This window comes from Mauremys mutica, chromosome 17 (genome assembly GCF_020497125.1).
Source record: "Mauremys mutica isolate MM-2020 ecotype Southern chromosome 17, ASM2049712v1, whole genome shotgun sequence".
NCBI lineage: Eukaryota > Metazoa > Chordata > Testudines > Geoemydidae > Mauremys > Mauremys mutica.
In genome coordinates this window covers 24497112-24519346 of record NC_059088.1, presented here as the reverse complement: position 1 = coordinate 24519346, position 22235 = coordinate 24497112, and the positions used below count along the sequence as shown (strand labels likewise).

The 22235-nt window shown below is 51.5% G+C and overlaps 1 protein-coding gene across 1 annotated transcript in view; it reads right to left on the bottom strand.

Moving 5' to 3' along the window:
- Positions 1 to 1049: 1049 nt before the first annotated feature.
- Positions 1050 to 22235, bottom strand: part of LOC123352157 (perilipin-2-like) — a 37971-nt gene continuing 16785 nt past the window's right edge. The window contains exon 6 of the mRNA XM_044991936.1: positions 1050 to 1810. Coding sequence (XP_044847871.1) covers positions 1493 to 1810 — 318 coding nt within the window. The 3' untranslated portion in view covers positions 1050 to 1492. The remainder of the gene's footprint in view (positions 1811 to 22235) is intronic.

The following is a 22235-nucleotide window of genomic DNA, read 5'->3' as shown; positions in this document are numbered from 1 at the left end:
GAGGTGACGACTCGGTCATGCGAGAACCATAAAGGGTACTTGTGCAGCAGCTGCCACTGGAACCGCCTCCCTGTAATGCATCTCTTCTCTCTTCCTGGCTTCTCTAGGTCCACCCTTACACGCAGGCCGGCTTTCTCGGCGCAAGAGCCTTCTCCAGTGCAGCTTCACTCCCCTGGGACAGCCGTCCTGCATCTCTCCTCCCCTGCCAGTGTCTCCCGGCAGATCCAGGATGATTTATCTTCCTAACTCCATAAAGCCACTTCGGATGCATCTCGCATGGAAGGACAGGATACAAAAGCGAGGGCCCCCTTTTGCACACTGCTCCTGCGTATTTGAAGCCAGAGGGAGCGAAGGGTGCTCTGCAGCTGGCAGGACTGGGTGCTAATGCTAAACTGGAGGCATGTAGCCAGCTATTTGGTAACCCCGGCACTTGCACTGCATTGGGGGTGTTTTGCACGTGAGAGTTAGCTCTGGCCCATCTCCTCTATGTCAGAGCAAGCTGCTTGGAAGAGCTGGAAATGCACGAGACCCAAGACTGTGTTCAGTAAGCGCCACTCAGCTGCGGGGACCGTTACTGCCCAGGGGAAAGAGGGGTCTCTTTGGAAGCACAGTTGTGGTAGTTGGGGAAGATGTGAAGGGGTGTCTGTTAATAGGGGAGGGAAGGCTTGGCAGATGCCAGTGATAAGGTTAGGCTGGCGCACTTGTCACTGGAGAAGATGCCTTCCCTGTGGGGTGGCTGTCGGCATGGTTACCACTGGGCGCGTTAGGGCGATTAACCTGCAGAACTCCCAGCTATGGGATATTAACTGAGGTTATCCTGTGGAACTCTCTGCTGCAGGATGATATCTGAGGCTACCCTGTGGAACACCCTGCCACAGGATATTAACTGAGGAACTTCCTGCTACAGAACAATGTCTCAGGTTAACTTACAGAGCCCCCTGCTGCAGGGTATTAACTAGTTCTGCTCCCCCCCCCCCCCCCCCCCCCCGCAATTCGATTCCTGGCCTAAGCTTCCCAGCCCAGAACCAGAGACGTTTCATTTCGCCCTTATCATTTTGACTTTATAATATAATAAATATACTATTAACCTAGCGCTTATATAGCATGTTTCATCCATAGACTTCTAAGTGCTTCATTTCCCCCATGTTACAGATGGGGAAACTGGCACACAGAGAGGGAAGTCTCCCAGCAGACCATTGGCAGAGCTTGGAATGAGCCCAGATCTCCTGCGCTAGCCACTAGGCCACTCTGCCTCCCTATATAATAGGTGAAATGATAAAGTCGAAATGAAACAATTTCGATAAGGTCATCACGCATTGATTTCATATTATTTTGTTTTGCGAAAGATTCCGAGATTTTGATTTTCTGCCCAGATCTGGGAGAAAATTAAATTTCAAAATCCCAGAATGCCCTGCAGGATGCAAATCCCACTTCCCGCCCAGCTCCCGGCGGTTGTGGCAGAGAAGGGGGGGCGGATGTCCTGGCTGCATGCTCACATCTCTTTGCCCAAGGAGGAGAGGTCCCTGCCCTCCCAGAGCTGGCTGGCCGCAGGGGGTGGAGAGCGAGTGTTCTTGGCAAGGGGATCCCGATTCAGGGTGGCGGGGAGCCCTCTCTGGGTTGGCGACGGGGTGGACCTGTGACCGCTCCCATCCTGGACGCTGTGCTTGCTGCTTGTGCCTCCCGAGCTCGATTGCCTCCTCTGGGCGAGCCGGACGGGGGTGGGATGCTGGGGGAAGCCAGGCTGGGGGCTTGGATCTGAGCCACTCATCTCGGTCAGAGCAACCAGAGCGTGGTGGAGTCGACGTCTCAGCTGGATGGGAACAAGAAGAAGAACCTGGAGAGGTCACCGGCAGGGAATCACACACATACACCCACCCCCCCGGAATGCCCATCCCTCCTAACGTCCTGATGTGAGTCTATTTTCGACCCCGCCTATACGAGCCATTAACGGCTCTTAGGTAAGACCCGGAAAGCACAGGGTCACTTTGCTCAGATGTGATTAGAAAGCCCTGCTGGGAACAGTCCCTTCTGGAAGCTGCTGCCTTCAAGCCAGTCAGGCCCTGTACAGATGCCTGGCACAGCTGGTCTTACCGGGCCGGCCTCCTGGTCCGGTGAGACCCCAGCTCCCCCCTGGACTGGTTCCGGGCCGGTCAGCGGGGCTGGGGAGAAGACCGGGCTGTAATGAATGGAAAAGGGGCTCTCACTGAGTCTGGTGGACACAGACAGACCCTGTGGTTCTCTAGCTCCCAGCCTGTGCTGCCTGGGGTCCAGGGGCGGCTCTGGGTATTTTGCCGCCCCAAGCACGGCAGGCAGGCTGCCTTCGGCGGCTTGCCTGCGGGAGGTCCCCGGTCCTGCGGATTCGGCGGCACGTCTGTGGGAGGTCCACCAAAGCCGCGGGACCAGCGGACCCTCCGCAGGCAAGCCGCCGAAGGCAACCTGCCTGCCGCCCTCGCGGCGACCGGCAGAGCGCCCCCCGCGGCTTGCCACCCCAGGCATGCACTTGGCGTGCTGGTGCCTGGAGCCGCCCCTGCTTGGATCACGGCACAGGGTCTGCCTAGGTTGACCCCTCCATAGAAGCACCCGTGCTCTGTCTATGAGAAGCTGGATCTTCATTGCGGGGGGAAACAGAGGGACTTAGGCATACGGGGAGAGTTTACAAAGGGTTAACCGCCCCTCTGCATCCTCAGCCAAATCTCCCCCGTGGCTACCATCAGCTAAGATTTTGATACTACATGAGGGAGCTACCCCAGACGGAAACATTCACCGTTCACTGCACAAGTGGCTGTTTGAAAAGAACAAGGAGTCCGGTGGCACCTTCAAGACTAACAGATTTATTTGGACATAAGCTTTCGTGCGTAAAAAAACAGACTCCTTGTTGTTGTCTGGATACAGACTAACACGGCTACCTCCTGATGTTTGAAAAGAAACGTTTTCAGGGCTGGATCTGTGCTTTCAGAGCCCCTTGAGCTCCCAGGAACTCCACAGGTTTTACCTCAGTTAAGAGCCTGCAGCCGCGCGCTCTGTAGGTTAACCTCCATTACTGTCACACTGGGATGGCTGTAACAGGGGCTGGAGGCACTCGGCACTAGAGCTGGCCAAAAAAAAGGCAGAATTCCCATCTCCCGGGAAATGCAGAACTTTGAAATGTTGTCTACACTCGTTTGGGACCCCAGGCTAAGGAAACCAGAGCTCCAGTGTCTACACTGCATTATGCGGGCACACGGCCAACCACCATATCCCAGACTGTCTAGTGACCTCCCAAAACGTGGCCGCTCCAGTCCTTCGTTCGTGATGCAATGCGGGAAACCTCGACTGTCCACCAAACCTGACTGTCCAGAGGACAAAGAACGTGGGGCAGCGGGATTATGGGATATTTTTGGTGGACTCCCAGAGCATGAATCTAGCGTGGCTGTGTCTACACTGCAAAGCAATAAGGCGTGGACCCTGAATCCTGACTTGACTCAGGCTCAGACCCTCCACCCCTGGGAGGTGGGGGTGGGGAGGGGTCCTGAGGCCTGGGTTAGCGCGATTTGTGTGTAGACAGAAGCGGGGTTCGGTGTGAGGCTGAGTCAGCACCCTGGGCGTACACTACAGGGTAGAAATGCCCTTGGGGTACCTTACCCAGACCCAAGGAAGAGCTCTGTGTAGTCCAAAACCGCATCTTTCACTTGCCAACCGCAGCTGGTCCAATCAAAGATATTACCTCACCCACCCACCCACCCTCCCCCAGGGTGACCAGATGTCCTGATTTTATAGGGACAGTCCTGATTTTGGGGGCTTTTTCTTATATAGGCTCCTATTACCTCCCACCTCCTGTCCTGATTTTTCACACTTGCCGTCTGGTCATCCTCCCCCCGCGCCTCTCTTACAAATAATGAAATAGCCCTTGGGCCAAAGAGACAGGCCGACTCTCCAGCCCCGTGGTTCGGGCACTTGCATTCAAGTCCTTGCTCTGACGCAGAGAGAGAAGGGACCCAAACCTGGGCCTCCCACGTGCCCGTCCTAACCAACAGGCTGTTGGCTATTTTGGGGCAGGTCTCTCTCCCTCTAGGCACAAATTCCATCCTGGGCCTAAGCAACCTTCCCGGCAACATTTTCATCTAAACCAACGTACTGTCGGGCACCGTTCCCTGGAAACCGACACATTCCCCCCGAAACAGCATTTTGCAACAGAAAATTTTTTTGCCTGCAACTTTTTTGCCCAGTTACAACCCCACCCCCACCCTGAACCAGCCGTTCGGCTCAGGCCTCCGCAGCACGGGAGTTACTGACATTGGATCTCTCTGCTGCCTGCTGATGACAGACAGCAGAGAGCGGCTGAGCCCCAGACCTGCCCCACTCCCCAGTGACCCCTGGCTGCTGTACATCCTGCAGGCCTCACACATGAGCTCATTGTCTTTCCAGAAGGTATTTGCTAGCTCTGTTCTAGGAGGCGGCTTACGGGACGGCACCCGGCTGTCTGGAGAAGCCGGACGAAGCGAGTGTCTGGTATGTAACGGTGACTTTCACCCGAGCCACAAGAATCGCGGCCCGTGGAGCAGGCTTATGGTCCAGCTAGAGTGCGGTACCCACCCCCCGACAGTCAGACAGTAGCTCCCCCTGCTCACACATGCCCGGGCCATGCTATACGGGAGGGAGTCTGGTGACTGGATGGAGCCCTGCAGCATGAAGTTGGAGACCCCTTCCTTTAGGGTCCTAGCAGGTGCAATCCTTATTGATATAAAACATCTAATTCTTTTCTGAATCTCACTAAGCTCCTTGGCAGGGTGATACCCAGTAGCAGTGAATCCCAGGTTAACCTCACTAATATCCTGTAGCAGAGAGTTCCACAGGTGAACCACATTAAAACCGAACAGCAGTGTAAAACATCTACTAAATAGGAGAAATTAGTGGATCTCGTGTGACTCCTGACAATTCTGGGCCATCCAAACTGGATCTACTCAGCACTTTTGTTCATGATCCAGAACCAAGTGCCAAACTGACAAAAGGCTTTGCAAAAATCACCTCCGTGAGCTAGGTACCTAACTCTCATTGACTTTCAATAGGAGTTAGGCACTTGACCGCCATAGGCACCTTTGTAAATCTCACTAAATGCACCTCTAGGTACCTAATTATCGCCATGAATCTGCTCTCAAATCTAGCAGAAGGGTTTTGCTATTTGATTCGGGTCTGGTTCTTATACAGCCCTCACCACTGTGGCATCTGAGCACCTCCCAGCCAACACAACGAGCACTTGTAGCATGCGATTCCACCCCAGGGGAAAATCACAAGAGGGTTTTTCGTTTCGGTCGGATGTACCCATTCTATGGCCGTGTTCTGTGCTCGTTATTATCGGCGGCGGGTCACCTCGCACTCGGAACAGAAAGTAGTCGTGTCTGAGGCACTGCAGCTTTTATCCCGGCCCCAAATTAAAGGGCTGGGTTAGGCGTTGAGGTTCTGACCCTTGTCCCAGCCTCTAATTGGAGCCCTCCCCGGTCCTTCTCCAGGCTGAAACACAAGGCCAGAAGATGAAAGTAATATTATTTTCAAGGACATAAGTGCTGAAGACTGAAATGTAGGGTGGGGCGGGGGTGGGAATTAGATGATGGGAGAATTCAGGCCAGATTCTGATGTTTGAATCTCCTTTCTGGAGTTACTGGAGCTAGGGGCGGGTTCTGATCTCCACGAGACTGATGTGAATCTGGAGTCACTCCATTGTAGTCAATAGAATCGTGGGCTGATTCTGATCCCCGTTATACCAGTGTAAGCTCAGAGTAACCCCACTGGAGTCAATGCAGGTAGGGCCAGATTCCCAGTTACACTGGTGTATACATCCATGGAAGTCAAGGGATTCACTCTGGATTTGCACTGGTGTCCCTGAGATCAGAGTCTGGCCTTCAGGCTTCTGGGAACAGAACATGCTTTCAGGAAGACATATGAATCATGCCCTGTTGTCAATTCCCCCCTTTGCTTGCTACACAAACTGCCCTCCCGGCGCTTCAGACACCCCCTTAACGGTCTCGGAGACGCAGCTGCGGCTCGGCTCATTGACTCGAGCAGGGCGAAAACGCTTTAGCGCTTTGATTTGTCAGGGTAATGGATGCGCCACTGACAAAGCAGAGAAGGAGCCTGGGGAGCAGGGAGAGAAATCACATCTAGTTCTTCTATCCTCCTTGGTTCCCAGCAGAGGTCGGCGTGAAGGGAACATGGCTATTGCATTAAGTCATGAGCGGTTCACGAGGCCCCGAGGTGCTTTGGAAGAGAGTGACCTGGCCATTCGTCTTCAGGTGGGGCCCATGGCTTCAAAGAGAGGCCGTCTGGAACTGAAGGTCTTACGCCGCGGATACACAGAGACACAGGCATCGCCAGCCTGGATCAGACCCAGTGTCTGCCTAGTCCGGTGTCCCGTCTCTAGCACTGATGGGCACCAGATTCTTCGGTGGAAGAGGGAAGGAACCCACACCCCAGAAGCTGGGGCAGCTGCCAGAATGAAACTTCTAGCTAGAGCTTCATTCTTTGTACAGCAGTAACATCGCAGGGGCCCAGCTGAGAGTGGGGCCCATTGTGCCAGGCGCTGCCCAGGAATCCATAATAGCAATCCTGCCCCGAAGAGCTTGCAATCGCCACAGACAAGCGACACAGAGGAAGGACTGTTCTCACCAGCTTACAGGTGAGGAAACTGAGGCACGGTGATTGACTTGTCACTCACAGGGAGCCTGGGGCCAGGAATTGTCCCTTGAATCACACTGCAATGTTTTAACCACAAAACCATCCATCCTGTTTAAATCCCCTGCCCTCAATCGGAGCTATCGGGAGGGTTGGGGGCGGGAAACAAGATGCAAAGTAGAATCAGGTCCTTGCAGCTGAAACCCACAGCTGCCGTCTGACACCCTTAGCCACATGGACACAAGGTCGCTTTAAACCCCCTGCCTGGCCTGACTTCAGCTGTGCCAGGAGCTTTGCTTCAATAGGCCCAAGAGCTGGCGGTCAGGGATAGCGGCTGACCTCACGCAGCACAAGCGTGTGTGAACAAGTACCATGGGGACCCAGGGGATTAAGGGGTCTTTGACGCACGCCCGTTGGGACAATGGCGAAACGGGGCAGAACGGGGACCCTTAGCCCAGGAAGCTAATTAACCAGAGGGGAAATGAGACACCCCGGGCCCCTTCCTGCTTCATTAACTTCTCACACCTCGGGCCTCCCGTCAGGAGCTGGGGTTCGTTAGCGCACGGCCTCTGCCCGTGAGCCAGCTCCAACCTGAGCTCTCTGCAGATCCCGGTCCTGTTCTCTCACTCCCCCCGCCCCTTCCTCACAGCCCGGCATCTGCCTTGCTAGTGCCACCGGCTGTGGATGGAGGCGTCCAACCCTGGATTTTTACTGATTATTTGGATTGCCCTAGTGCAGGGGCAGGCGACCTATGGCGCGGGTGCCGAAGGCGGCACGCGAGCTGATTTTCAGTGGCACTCACACTGTCCGGGTCCTGGCCACCGGTCCGGGGGGCTCTGCATTTTAATTTAATTTTAAATGAAGCTTCTTAAACATTTTAAAAACCTTATTTACTTTACATACAACAATAGTTTAGTTCTATATTATAGACTTATAGAAAGAGACCTTCTAAAAACGTTAACATGTATGACTGGCACGAGAAACCTTAAACCAGAGTGAATAAATGAAGACTCGGCACAGCACTTCTGACAGGTTGCCGACCCCTGTGCTAGCACCTGGCAACCTCAGTCACAGACAGTGGCCCACAGAGCTGCAGGACACGGCGTGCTGCTCACTGCTATAGGAGACAGGATTCTTGCTGAGGGTGTCATGACGATCAATACACTAAAGAGCGTGAGGTGCTCTCAGACACTGCAGCGATGAGGCCAGCTAAGTACCACTGAGGGATAGACAGTATCCCATTGTACAGATGGGAGACCGAGGCACAGAGACACTAAAAATCACACAGAGAGTGTGCAGCAGAACAAAGAACTGAACTGAGGTCTACAGCATCCCCCAGGCCAGCACTTTAACAACCTGCTACCCAATCTGTACTGACTGAATTTCTAAGAGCAGCCGTCTCTGGCCCATTGAAGCCAGCATGGCTCCAGGGTAGAAACCAGGGCTGCCCAGATGGGGGGCAAGTGGGGCAATTTGCCCCGGGCCCCACAGGGGGCCCAGTGAGCCCTGGCCCAGCAGCGGTCTGAGTCTTTACAGCATTTTGGCGGCGGGGGGGCCCTTCAGTGCTGCCGAAGACGCGGAGTGACTGAAGGGCCCCCCGCCGCTGAAATGCCGCCGAAGACCCAGACCGCCGCCGGGTGAGTACAAGCGCCGCAGCTCCCCGGCTTTGCCCCAGGAGCCCTGAGTCCTCTGGGCGGCCCTGGTAGAAACTGGAGCCCAGCAAGAGACGGTGGATCCAAGGGCCACGTGGTGGAACTAGCTCAAAGACGTTCAGTTTCCCTAATGAGCTGAAAGGGCTCTTTCCCTCTCTTACAAGTAGCCTCTTCCCGGAATAAGCACCTGGAGGAGGGTGAGACGACCCTCTGAGTCACTGACTCGTTAAGGCGCTGAAGGCTGCCAGCCTGGGCCTCCATCTGATTCATGCGGGGGAAACCGTCGGTCACTTGGAAGATGCTGTTACCGTCAGCTTTCCCTCCTGTCCTCCTCCCATTTCGGGGCAGCAGGAGACCTGAGATTCTCTCAGACTCAGTAGAAGTAGGTGGACACAGAAACTGCCAGCCTGAGTCAGAACCATGGTCCATGTAGCCCTGTTTCAGAGAGCGGCCAGCCTCAGCTGCTCCTGAGGAAAGTGCCAGAACCCTGCAGAGATGAGAGAACCTGCTTGCCAGGGACATTTCTTCCTGGCCCCATCGGAGGCCAGAGCTATACCCTGAGCATGAGGTTATCCATCTCAGGTCCTTTCATGGTCCCATTACCCATAGTATCGGAGCACCTCACGACTTTCAATGCGTTTACCCTCACAACACCCTCTGTGGAGCGGGGCAGGGCTGTTAGAAATGGGGAAACTGAGGCACAGAGAGACAAAGTTCCCAGATCCTCAATGGGAATTAGGAGTCTAAATACTAAGTGAGTTGCCCAAGGGCACACAGAGTCAGTAGCACAGCAGGGAACTGAACCTGGCCCCCAAAGTCTCAGGCTAGCATCCTAGCCCCTGGACCCTCCTTGAACATGCCTGTGAAGTTTACCTCGTTATAAGCTTGTCCTGTCACCATGGTATCTGAGCACCTCCTGAACATTAATGCATTTACCCAGGAGGAAGGGAAATATTGTCCTCCCCATTTCACAGATGGGAAAACTGAGGCACAGAGGTTTTGGGTGTTTTTTTTACTGTTTCACCCAAGGACATGCAGGGAGCCTGCAGCACAGCAGAGAAATACACCCAAGTCTCCTGCACCCCAGTCTTATGCGCTATCCACTAGGTCATGCTGTCTGCATTATTACTACTAGTAAACTGCTTCGATATTAACAGACTCCAAGATTGCGGATCAGGCTGCTCACGGCTAACAGCTGTGGGGAATTTACTTGGCGGTGGGTATGTGGGATAATGCTACTCTAGCAGGAGCAGCTCAGCCAGTGTGCAGGAGGAGCACCCCACCTGCTGAGACACAGCATTTTGGGTGGGTCAAGCGGTTAATATTGTAGCCCACCTCCAGCGCTACCTGCAAAATCACCCCTCATGCCAGTGGACCTGCTGGATGCAGGTGTGACAGAGACCACAGCTTCATGCAGCATGGTGTGGGGGGGGGGGCATATTAAATATATGAGCGGCTTACGTCTGATTGGTTTCTGCTTCACAGGGGGGGCTTCCCACAGCCCCTCCGGGAACTAAAACAATGGGGGGGCCACCCCGAGGCTTGGAAAGGGCTTTGGATAATTGCACCCCCTGGCCTCGTTTGCACATACTGGGACTGAGGCTGCGTTTCTCAGCGACTAGGAAACAAAGCGAGGGCTTGAGCTCGAACGGACTGGCAGGCTGCCTTTGACTTCAACAACCAGGACCTTAGGGGACCCCAGAGTGGGGAGACAGGGACAGTTGCCATGTGCCAGGGGACTCAGCAGAGCCCCACAAGGCATTGCTCCCCAGACACATGGCTCCTGTCACTTCAGCTCTGGCAAGAAGACAATGAGCAGGTGGATAACACGATTAGCGGGAGCCGCTGAGAACAGAGAGGCCTTTGCTTCCTTAATGATCCGGCTATGCCAGGAGGGTAGCTGAGATCAGCGGCTCAGGCCCTGCTGTTCAGCAGAGGACCACGCTAATAATAAACCGTTCATCACAGGCAAGGGTGGAGGAGCAGGTTAGGTAACACGGTGGTGGTGGTGGTGACGGTGGGGAATAATAATGAGCTCTTATAAAAGACGCAGCTCTCAAAGTATTTTGCAAAGAGGGGTGTCGTTACCCTGCTGACGATGGGGAAACTGAGGCACCGGGCGGGACTGGCCCCCCAACGTCTACACTGGAGCGAGCCTCCCAGCCTGGGTTCGCCAGCAATGCTAAAAATAGCCTTGGAGATGTCGCGGCTGGGGCTGGAGCTGGCGGTCTCAGGCCTGGGGTTAGGGTGACCAGATGTCCTGATTTTATAGGGACAGTCCTGATTTTTGGGGCTTTTTCTTATATAGGCTCCTATTACCCCCCCACCCCCGTCCTGATTTTTCACATCTGCTGTCTGGTCACCCTACCTCGGGTGGGGTCTCGAAAGCCAGAGCCTGAGCATCAACGCGACGTCTAGACCGCGGCCAGATGTGCTGCAGACGGACCCTAGGCCTGATGAACAGTGACTGAAGCACACGCCTGTCGGGAAATGGGGTGAAGAATACGGATGCTGAGGGCCACATTTTCCAAAGGGCTCCAAGCTCCTGCTGCGACTCCGAGGAGCAGATTTTCCAAGGAGTTTAGTGCCGGGGGCTTTGGAAAAGCGTCACAAGTACGGCAGCTGCTTGGAACCGAGCGCCTTTGGCAACCTGGTCCCTTTGCAAAATCTAGTGCCACGGACAACTAGCGACTCTAAGCCCATGCCTGCAACTGGAATCTGGAGCTGCGACCCCCCTCGTGCAGACATGGTTTGCACGGGTGCAATGTGATTTTGCACTGGTGCAGCTTCTCCCCAGTGTAAACAGTGCTTAGAGGTTTGCACCAACATCCATTGCCAACAAGGCCCAAGGGTTTTCTATAATGACGATCACCGTAGCATGTAAGTGTGCCTGGTACCTATGCAGCTATCACAGTGTCTCTCTCTCTCTCTATCTCCCCATGGACATCCTAAAGAGACTCTCACAAACTTGGCTGGGGTTTTCCCAGGAGCCAGCTTCGTAGCCCTAATTTGGAGGCTCCCTGCAGGATCAGGCCCCGTCGCCTTTTCCATCCCCAAAAACTTGGGAAGGGAGAAATGCAGCCAGAGCAAATGCTGCCCCCATCCTCACCCTCCAGGAAGTAGAGGATGCATCTGGTCATCTACCCATTTCCTTTCCAATATCCCCTTCCCTTCGCTCTTACGCAGGGAGCGCTCAGTCCTGCAGGGCTCATCTCCGGCGGCAACACGTTATTTCCTTGTGCCACCCACTGCCTGATTCTCCCGTAGGGATTAAGAGCGTGGCAGGAAGCTGACTCCTGAGAGATCAGACCTGCAACCTGACCCTGGTCTCATTACCTGCCCACACTCCACCCGTCTCCTCTGGGAAGCGCTCTGGCCATCAGAACAGCTGACGGAACAACTTCGTGGCTACTTAGGGCTGCACGTCTGACACTGTACAACATCCCATGGCTGCTTGGAACACCACAGCACATGGGTAAACGTAACTCAAGTGCTCCTGCTCCAAAAACACAGGCTTCTGCCGTCTGAGGGACGGGAAAATCTCCTCCAGCTATTAGCAACACAGGGCCTATGACACACATGATATTATGACCACTGGGCTATGTTTCTTCTCAGTTCAAAGCTTCTGCTCTCTGAGATATGGGAGAATCTCCACTAGCTTTTAGCAGTATAGGGTCTATGACACAGAGACCATGTGACCACTAGGCTAGGCTTCCATAGTTCCAAAGTGACATTCTTGTATGTCTCTCTTTTTCCATATTTTTTGTTCTGACAACAGCTGATGTGCTGTAACCATTCACTGTGCCTATGAAATGCAGAGTTGGATGGGATGGGATGGGATGAGGGTGTGTGTCACAGATGGATTTAATTTTAAAGATATCTTGCAAGATGTTGCCAAAGGAGTTAGTTGCTAGACAGGTTAGACAGACACACCCAGCAAGCTACGAATGCAGGATAAAGCATTCAGCTGATAGATTAGACAGTCCTTGTCTAAATGCAAGAAATTAATTTAAACCACTTTAAAAAGATTGAGTTAACCTGGCACAAATCCCCCATGTGGATGCTCTTAATCTGGTTTAGGAACAGGTTTAAGCTAAACTGAAGTGGCTCTTAATTGACAAACTGAACCAAAATAAACCCAGTTTCAATCCAAAATAAAAGCCTGCACACAAGGGTTAAGGAAATCATTTTTTTTTAAATCACCCTGGCATCATTTTCTTGTGTGGACACCCTTAGATGAGGTTACATAAATCCTAGTAGGCTACGTGAAGGGAAGCAGTAGCTAGATCAAACAGATGACACAGCTCATTGTGATCTGCAGAATATAGCTAGTGAAGGAGGTTAGCATGACCAGCTGCCACAAGCCACTTCATACATTGCTGAGGCTACGTGAAAACTCCCACTGGAGCATTCCTCGCCTGGCCCCTCAGCCCTTCTCGACACGGCTCTTCCGAGCTGCCGGGACTCGTAACAACCTCCAGCAAGCATCCAGCGCCGATTCGTTGGTCCTTCAGAAGAACGACCTCGCGCCACCTGACGTTATCCCAAATCTATCAGCTCTTCAGCGGCCAGCTCGCAGCAGGCCCGTGTCTTTTGATCTGGGCGGCCGCCCTTTCATCACAGCCCTTTGCCCTTCCAGGGAGCTACGCTTCTTAGTACAGAGCTAGCCGGCAAAATTCCTTTCAGTCCCCTGTCTGTGGGGCCGAAACCGCTCGGCAATCGTTAACCAGCTCGGCTCTCCTTCCTGCCCAACCCCTGCCAGCTCAAGTGGCACTCATTAACTCAGCCTGGTAAATAGAGTTGTATTAGGATTGCTTCACAGGGCGATCTGCCTGCCTCCCAAACGAATTTTAGGCATGCTGCCTCCGCCATGGTCAGTGTGCCAGTCTCTGGCAGTGAGTTCAGGAGGAGGACGTTGCACTCTATATGATTTTATGAAAGTATGCTGATGAGTGTGAATATAATGTAACTAAAATCTGCTTCATGCAAAAGGTCTCTTGTAAGGTATCATTACAAATCTACTGAGTGTGATCATCCTATTTGTACAAATGTATCACTCTCGTACAGATGCTCCCTGGGTTACGCAAGACCCGACTTACGCAAATCCAGACTTACGGAAAAAGTTCCGTAAGCTTTTTTTTTTTTTTTAAGGCATAATTGTTGGGTATACGTTCCTGACTTACGCAAAATGCGACTTACGCAAGGCATTCCGGAATGGAACGCGTGCATAAGCTGGGGAGCGTCTGTATCTGAAACTAGAAATATTTCCTAGCATAGCTTCAGTACCATGGCTCTGTGGTTGCGTCTCCATAGACTATAATGGGCACCATAGACCAATGGTTCTCAGCCAGGCGTGTATATACCCCTGGGGGTACACAGAGGTCTTTGCGGGGGTGCATCAACTCATCTAGATATCTGCCTGGTTAAAATGCCCTAGCCAAGTCGGTACCAACTAAAATTTCATACCATGACTTGTTTATACTGCTCTATAGGCTAAACACTGAAATGTAAGTGAAAGATTTCTATTGCGATTGATTTCTTTTATACTTATATGGTAAAGAGGAGAAAGTCAGCGAGTTTTCCGTAATGGCGTTTGTGACACTTGTGTAGTTTTAGGTCGGATTTTGTAAGCAAGTCGTTTTGAAGTGAGGTGAAACTTAGGGGTGCGCAAGACAAATCAGACTCCTGAAAGGGGGACAGGAGTCTGGAAAGGTTGAGAGCCACTGCCCTGGAGGATAAAGGGCATATTACTAGCGCCACCCGGGGGAGCGCTCCTTTACCTCGAAACGGTAGACGGCCACATCTAAGCAGCAAGGTTCTAGCCCTGGTTCTGCAGGAGTGTGGGTCTGTGAGTTGCAACGCAACGGGGTATGTGGGTGTGGGGTGGGTGTGCATTACAGCCTCTTTGTTAAGCCGGCAAAGGACCTTAGCGAGCTCACGTCCGCCCAGCACCTGGTTTGGGTCACATCTACAGGGTCACCTTAATATCAGGTTACATGGCAGCTCCTGCCTGGCTTCTCCCAACCCGCCCTTCTTTGGAGTAGGAGGAGCAGCTCTGTATTTTTCCAGAACATGAAACCTGAGTGTTTGCATTCCCATTCCTCCTGGGTGGGTCAATATTTAACCACTAGGAACCCAGCCAAGAACCCCCAGCAGGGCTGCTGCGGTGCTTTTCATCTCTCAGGGAGGCAGCTAATAGTACAAGGATCCTGTTTGGTTTATACTTGCCTTGGATTGCACAAAGGGCATTTAAATTCCCTCCCCTGCTGGGTTTACTGCCCCTGCCTGGTGAGAAGAGTCAGCTAGAGTCACACCTTCCCTACTGTCTCTCACACGGTGTACGTGCAGCACCTTGCACAACGGGAACCTGATTGCGATTGGCGTCATACAGGGAGTCAGGCTTTAGAGCTCTATGCACTACTGTCATACTAATTAACAGACCAGGAATAAGGTCCTACTTAATTTGCGATACTGCGGAAATTGCGGATCCTGTAATATTAGGCTTCCGCTGCAATTTTGATTTTAATTGGCTTACTTTGCACAGTCCGCAATTTTGCGCACGTTTTGAGGTTTGCAACACACACTTCCCCCCCGCCCCCATTAGTACAGTAGAACCCCACAGCAGCCCCAGTCAATTAGTGTATTGACTAATCTAGTTGCAGCAAAATGTCTAGTTATCAAAAAAAAAATTAGCAGGCATAACATAGTACTTGAGTGTTCAAGAAAAATTTGCTGGAACAATATAAACAAATAGGTCTTCTCTGGCTTTTTCAAATTGCCACAATTAAAAAAGGTCAATTATTACTTTTCCGTTATTTTCTATATGTTGTCTGCAACTCAGATGCAATTATTGGACAATCATCTCGCGATTCAAGTAGGGCCTTAATAATGAGTAGCAATCATTGCATAGATTACAGCTAGGACATTATTAGGAGGACTTTCAAATCCTCTCATTTCAGGGCATGAACTGATCTGTATTTTCCATATGCAACCATGTGTCCTTCAGTGCAACTGACATTTTAGATTCAGAGCAAAGGAAGAAAGAACCAAAATAAAGTCCCTACCCCCACCCTGCCACTCCCATAACTGCTAGACTCCGCCTCCCAAAACAGCTGCCTGTCTCTGCAGGCTGGTAAATTCTAGAGATTTAAAGGGGCAGGACACAGAAAATGCAATTACACCAGCGACACACTCGTTGCACAGGTTGGGGGGCCAGCCAGAAATCTCCCCACATGACACAGTATTGCAGAGAAGCAGCCATCCCAGATCAGACCGATGGTCCATCTAGGCCACACACCTATCTCAGGTAGTGGCCAGAACCAGTTGTTTCAGAGGAAGGTGCATTTTGGAAGCAGGGCTATTAAATCAAATCCTCCCAGCTGTCAGAGACAGGCCATTGGACTGCCACTCCGGCAGTTCTTAGGAGCTGCATATTTCAGTCTCAGCTTATAAATTATTTTAACACAGAAAAGCAACACTGGAGAAATAACCCCTGGCTGCCTGGAAGGAGAAATAGCTTGGCTTCATCACATCCACCTACACTTATGAGCAAATTTTCAATAAGGTAACAAATGTTTTCCCCAAATGCCAGCAAAGGCAGTCTTAACATGGGAGCAATGGGAATGGAGGCCAGAGATGCCATGGCGAAGAGGAGACCTGCCTACTAAAGGAGAAAGGGAATTCAAGGTTTCAAGCATTCAGAGAGACAGGGCGAGGACAAAATGCTTCCTATTGCCTTTGGCGTGCAGTAGAATTCGGTCCCCGGTGCCTTGCTTAGTCTTGCAGAGAGCGGTTGGAAAAATTTCAAACAGCAACTAGCAGTTTTGACAAAATCTAACCATCTTGCCAGACTGTGATGAATTTTGTTGACACACCAAAGTTGAAGTGTTGTGTTAGCGTCATTTTGATTCATTTTGACTTTCATAGACTCTAAGACTGGAAGGGACCTCGAGAGGTCATCGAGTCCAGTCCCCTGCCCTCATGGCAGGACCAAATACTGCCTAGACCATCCCGGATAGACATTTCTCTAACCTACTCTTAAATATCTCCAGAGATGGAGATTCCACAACCTCCCTAGGCAATTTATTCCAGTGTTTAACCAGCCTGACAGTTAGGAACTTTTTCCTAATGTCCAACCTAAACCTCCCTTGCTGCAGTTTAAGCCAATTGCTTCTTGTTCTATCCTTAGAGGCTAAGATGAACAAATTTTCTCCCTCCTCCTGATGACACCTTTCAGATACCTGAAAACTGCTATCATGTCCCCTCTCCGTCTTCCCTTTTCCAAACTAAACAAACCCAGTTCTTTCAGCCTTCCTTCGTAGGTCGCGTTCTCTAGACCTTTAATCATTCTTGTTGCCCTTCTCTGGACCCTCTCCACTTTCTCCACATCTTTCTTGAAATGCGGTGCCCAGAGCTGGACACAATACTCCAGTTGAGGCCTAACCAGCGCAGAGTAGAGCGGAAGAAGGACTTCTCGTGTCTTGCTCACAACACACCTGTTAATGCATCCCAGAATCACGTTTGCTTTTTTTTTGCAACAGCATCACACTGTTGACTCATATTTAGCTTGTGGTCCACTATAACCCCGAGATCCCTTTCTGCCGTACTCCTTCCTAGACAGTCTCTTCCCATTCTGTATGTGTGAAACTGACTGTTCCTTCCTAAGTGGAGCACTTTGCATTTGTCTTTGTTAAACTTCATCCTGTTTACCTCAGACCATTTCTCCAATTTGTCCAGATCATTTTGAATTATGACCCTGTCCTCCAAAGCAGTTGCAATCCCTCCCAGTTTGGTATCGTCTGCAAACTTAATAAGCGTCCTTTCTATGCCAACATCTAAGTCGCTGATGACATAGTCTAGTAGCGTATTACAATAATGCAGTCTATTTTGTTACCTCTAATGTGATGTTTAGGCTAGCTGATATTTGAATGTAATATGAAATGCAAACCAAAATGAGCTGAAACAACGCCGGTGAAAGGAAATGTTCCAACGGTCCCGAATCAACATTTTCCAGAATTTTTGTTGGGTGAGAATTTCCCACAGTTCTGCTTTTTGTTCCAAATGGAAGTGGATTTCCCCCCCCAAAAAAAATGCTGGACTGTCCCCTGCAAGGGAAACGCCAGTTCCTGACCAGCACAAGTTTCCCAGACTTGCTCTAAAAGCTTTGGCCGAACCCAGTGTTGAGCCGTCGCTCTTCAGCAGCAGCCCAGGGAGGGAGTTATTCCAGAAATGCCTTCCCAAGGCAAGCAGGCAAGATCAGAGCATCAGCATTGCACCTGCTTAATTGCCCAGAGAGAGAGCAGGGGCTTTATCTCCCTCATCGACCCCCCTTGGGCATTGCTGCAGCCTGACTGTGCATAGCACCAGTGAGGTGGGAGAGCTTCCCTGCCCTGTCATCAGTTGCTTAGCTTTGCAGGGGGCTCCTCAGGAAGGATGCTGAACACACCCTGCTGCGTGTGAACAACCGTGGAGAGCGATGCTGTTTGTCTTAGCAACCCTATCCCCGCTCGGCCCTCATCAGCAACCCTACAATAACGATCCCGCCACTGCAGCCCAGCCCCTGCTAGCAACCCCGCAGTAACAAGCCAGTGCACACCATCATAGGACCTAATCACATCAGCCACGCCATCGGGGGCTCGTTCACCTGCACATCTACCCATGTGATATATGCCATCATGTGCCAGCAGTGCCCCTCTGTCGGGTACATTGGCCAAACCAGACAGTCTCTACGCAAAAGAATAAATGGACACAAATCTGACATCAGGAATCATAACATTCAAAAACCAGCGGGAGAACACTTCAACCTCTCTAACCACTCAGTGACAGACTTGAAGGTGGCAATTTTGCACCAAAAAAACTTCAAAAACAGACTCCAAAGAGAGACTGCTGAACTCGAATTAATATGCAACTTCGATACAATTAACTTAGGTTTAAACAGAGACTGGGAATGGTTGGGTCATTACACTAATTGAATCTATTTCCCCATGTTAAGTTCTCCTCACACCTTCTGTGGGTCATCTCGATTATCACTTCAAAAGGTTTTCTTTCTCCTGCTGATGATAGCTCATCTCAAGTGATTGGCCTCTTCCAGTTGGTATGCGTACTGCCACCCTTTCATGTCTGCGTGTTCCATTCTATGCATCCGAAGAAGTGAGCTGTAGCCCACGAAAGCTCATGCTGAAATACATTTGTTAGTCTCTAAGGTTCCACAAGTGCTCCTGTCCTGTTTAAGCCAGTGCATGCCTCCCAGCCCCTACTAGCAACCCTACAATAACAATCCGGGGCATGCAGCCCTCGCTAGCAACACGACACTACGACAGCGGTTGCGGTTTCACTGCTCTGGGACCTGCGCTAGCCCCATTAAAGCGGTGCTCATACCCCATGAGTGCAGTCTAGCCATACCCCCCAATCACTCGGTGTCGTCGCTGCAGTGAAGACTAGCCTCCAGAGCAGTGGTCCCCAACCTTTTCCATGTGGCGGGCGCCGGACGACTAGCCACCGAGGACCATGGCCGCTGGACAAGCAGCCGCCGAGAAGCAGTGTCCTCAAGAGGCGTCGCCGCCGAAAATCAGCGGCATTTTGGCAGCGGTGCTTCTTGACGTTGCTGCTTCTCGGCGGCATTTCGGCGGCTGCTTGCCCGGCGGCCAGTAGGCGGGCGCACACAGATGCCCCGCGGGCACTGCGTTGGGGACCACTGCTCTAGAGCAACGGTTCTCAGCTGTCCTCTCCCCACTCCCCCGCGCATCAAACTTTCGGGGAGTGGGGCGGGAGCCTTCCCACTCAGTCATGGGGTTGCAACCCCGCTCCGGAAATTTGGGGCAGCTGCCCCCTGTCATGACGGAGGGGTGGCCAGGCCGAATTTGAGCAAGTGGTGTTCGCGACCCACCCAGTGCATGGGCTCACCTCCATGCCCACTAGCACCCTCTGATCATGCTGAAACTGAGAAACAGCCCCCTGACAACCGTGTGGCTATTAAGGTTCGTGGTTCGTAGAAGGTTTCCTAGCCTGGGCACAGTTAGACAGCAGGCTCAAAGGCCTGATTGATTGAAATGCCCTTTGATTGGAATCAATGTATTAATGATCCCAGCTCCATCTAGATTATACCGGAAAATCCCATTTTGTAAAGGGACGGTGATGAAAACCTTAAAAAAAAAACCCCACCTCCAGCTTTATGAACCCTCCCACCTCCCCCGAGGTTAAGACCGCACTAAGGCAGTTCACAGTTTACCCTACGCTCCAGCGCAAAGGCTGCCTACCCAACAAGCCGCCCTGTTTGTTTACCAGCCTCAGGAAGCAGGAAACAAAAATTAAAATATTCCCCCCTGCTGAACGGGGCATCCGGTTTGCTCAGCAGTAAGGCAGCCGGATTCCTGGCCGTGGGGCAGCGTCTACCTGGACATTCCTAACATTCCTTGGCCAAAACCGCTGGTGGCGAGGGGGGAAAAGGGCTCATTACATCAATGACCCTACAAAGCCAGGACCGAGGAATGTCTCTACTGTGCAGCACTGGAATTACAGGTACCAGAGCAGCAAGGAAGCCTGGCCCAGTGTTAGGATGCTCTGGAGACCTGCGTTCAATTCACTCCTCTGCCACAAATTCCTTGGCCAAACCACTCTGGGCTTCAATTTCCTCATCTGTAAAATGGGAATAGCAGCCCTGCATGGCGGGTGGGTGTGTGTGTGTGAGAGAGAGAGAGAGAGAGAGAAATGCTGAGATCACGGGGACCATATCAATACCCGATAGACTGTTGGTTAAGAACAAACGGATTAAACCATAAGATTTATAAAAAAAAACCCCAAACAAATAAAATTGTTTGGTCTCATCTCATCTAAGATCCTTAAGCACATGCAAAATTGGTCCCTACAGAATGCTGCTCAGTACTCAGATCCATAACGAACATGAGCACTAATTGAAATTCTGCCCTCACTGGCACAAATGGGGAGCCATGGGAAATCAGAGCAGAATTCCCTTTGTATACAAAGAGCTTCACAGGCTGAGGCCGATAGAGTGAACACTGTCTGCTGTATGGACGCCGGATGGAGGGGAAACTGAGGGACTGAGCGGGAGAGTGATTTGCCCAACGTCACCCAGGAAATCTACTTGCAAAGCCAAGAATAGAACCCAGGAGTTTTAAACTCCTAGTCTCCTTTATTCTGGACACCACTTCTCCTCCCAAGGCAGGAATAGAACCCAGGGCCTAACATTTTCAAAGACACCTAGTGATTGTGGATGCCTCTGTTTTTGGAGGTCCCACTCTGAGATGCCTTATAAGGGGCCTGATTCCCAGAGGATGAGCACTCAGCACTCGCTGACAAATCAAGCCCCTTTAGAGTCTCTCCTCAAATCACTGGTTACTTTTGCAAATCTTGGCCTGTATCTATAGAGACTGCTGAAATTGCAGCCACCTCTGGGGTGGAGCACAGCAGCTGGTTCGATAACCGCACGGTAACCATACTGACCACAGCAGGATTCTGCATAGCTTGTGAAATCCAAGAGGATCTCCAGCCCAAGGAGAGATGATTTTTAAGCAGTATTAAAAATATATATATATTTTTTTCCAGCTGAAAGATATTGCCTCCTATCCAGCGATCACAGCACAGGCTCAGCAAGGATGCATGCCACACCCATCTGAGCTAAGACAGGTAGCCACGGCGCTCCATATTTGACACAATATTTCTCCAGCCCTAAGAACAACTGACCTTTCTCTGGAAGCAGTGATCCCATTACACAATATTCTAGGTCACTGCTGCAGTACTCACGGTGGGATCTGTACCCCCGTGTTATGGGGAGATATACGACATGTGCTATCATTTCTCCTCGGCGAGCTGCAAGACAACGCGGCATTGGGAAACCAAGGAGCCAAATTCCCCTGGTATAATCCCACTAAAAACAATGGGGCCTGAGCCCAGGCTTCACAGCGGTTCTGCTCTGACTTCACTGAAGTTACTTCGGATTTACAGGGGGGATGTGAAAAGAGAATCAAGCCAGGAAGTCTAGTAATTACAGCAAGCTCAGCTGGGAGTCAAGATGCCTGGGTTCTATCTCTGCCACTGACTTGGTAAAGCTACCTCTGCTTGGCTATAAAATAGAGGTAACACCTGTTTTGGGGGAGAAGGTTGTGATTAGCCTGGGTCAAAAATGTGGGGCTGAAAAATAGGCCGGCACCCCAGCTGCTGTAAAACAGCTCAGCTCCACTGAAGTCCACGGGCCAGATCCACAGCTGGTGTGAATCGTCTGTAGCTCCACTCCTGCGCTATTTATACCATCTGAGGAGCTGGCCATATAAGGATCTTGATCCACGGGGGCTCAGTGCTTTGTTAAAATGCCTTTGAGTATTAATATCCTAACCGGCCCAAGATGCAGCTGGGACTAAAAGCTCAGCACAAAGGCAGCTCTTTTCATTGCTCCGAAAAACACGTTTCAATTTCTCTTTCCTGCTGCCTTTAATGGCTCTTGCTCCTTCGCTTTGTGCAGCGGGGTAGGAAGCGGGGGGGGGGGGCTTCTCTTTTTAGTCTTTGCAAGCTACAGCTCCACCAGAGACGTTGTTTGTTCTCCTGAATGCCTCAAATTGCAGCAAAGAGCCCTCATGCTCCCAGCAGCGCCTTCCCACGCTAGCGTGTCAATTTCTCAGCAGAGAGCGAGCGTTTGCTAACTTACGAATAATGTCCATGGGCAGATTGCTCCCTCCCTTTCCTCCTCTACATCCCTGATCCGGACTTTGGAACACCCTTAAAACCAAGATAACCCACCCTGCCTGCTCCTTCTGGGGTTTTTACACCAACCCCTCTGCATGCTGGGAGAAGGCTTTGGGGGGTCAGATCCTTGCTGTACAGATGCTCATGTGTAATTGACCATATTTAGGTTGACAGCAGGATTAGAACCCTCGACTTTCCACACTCTCAGCATGAGCGACCACCGTTTGAGCTAACAAACTGAAG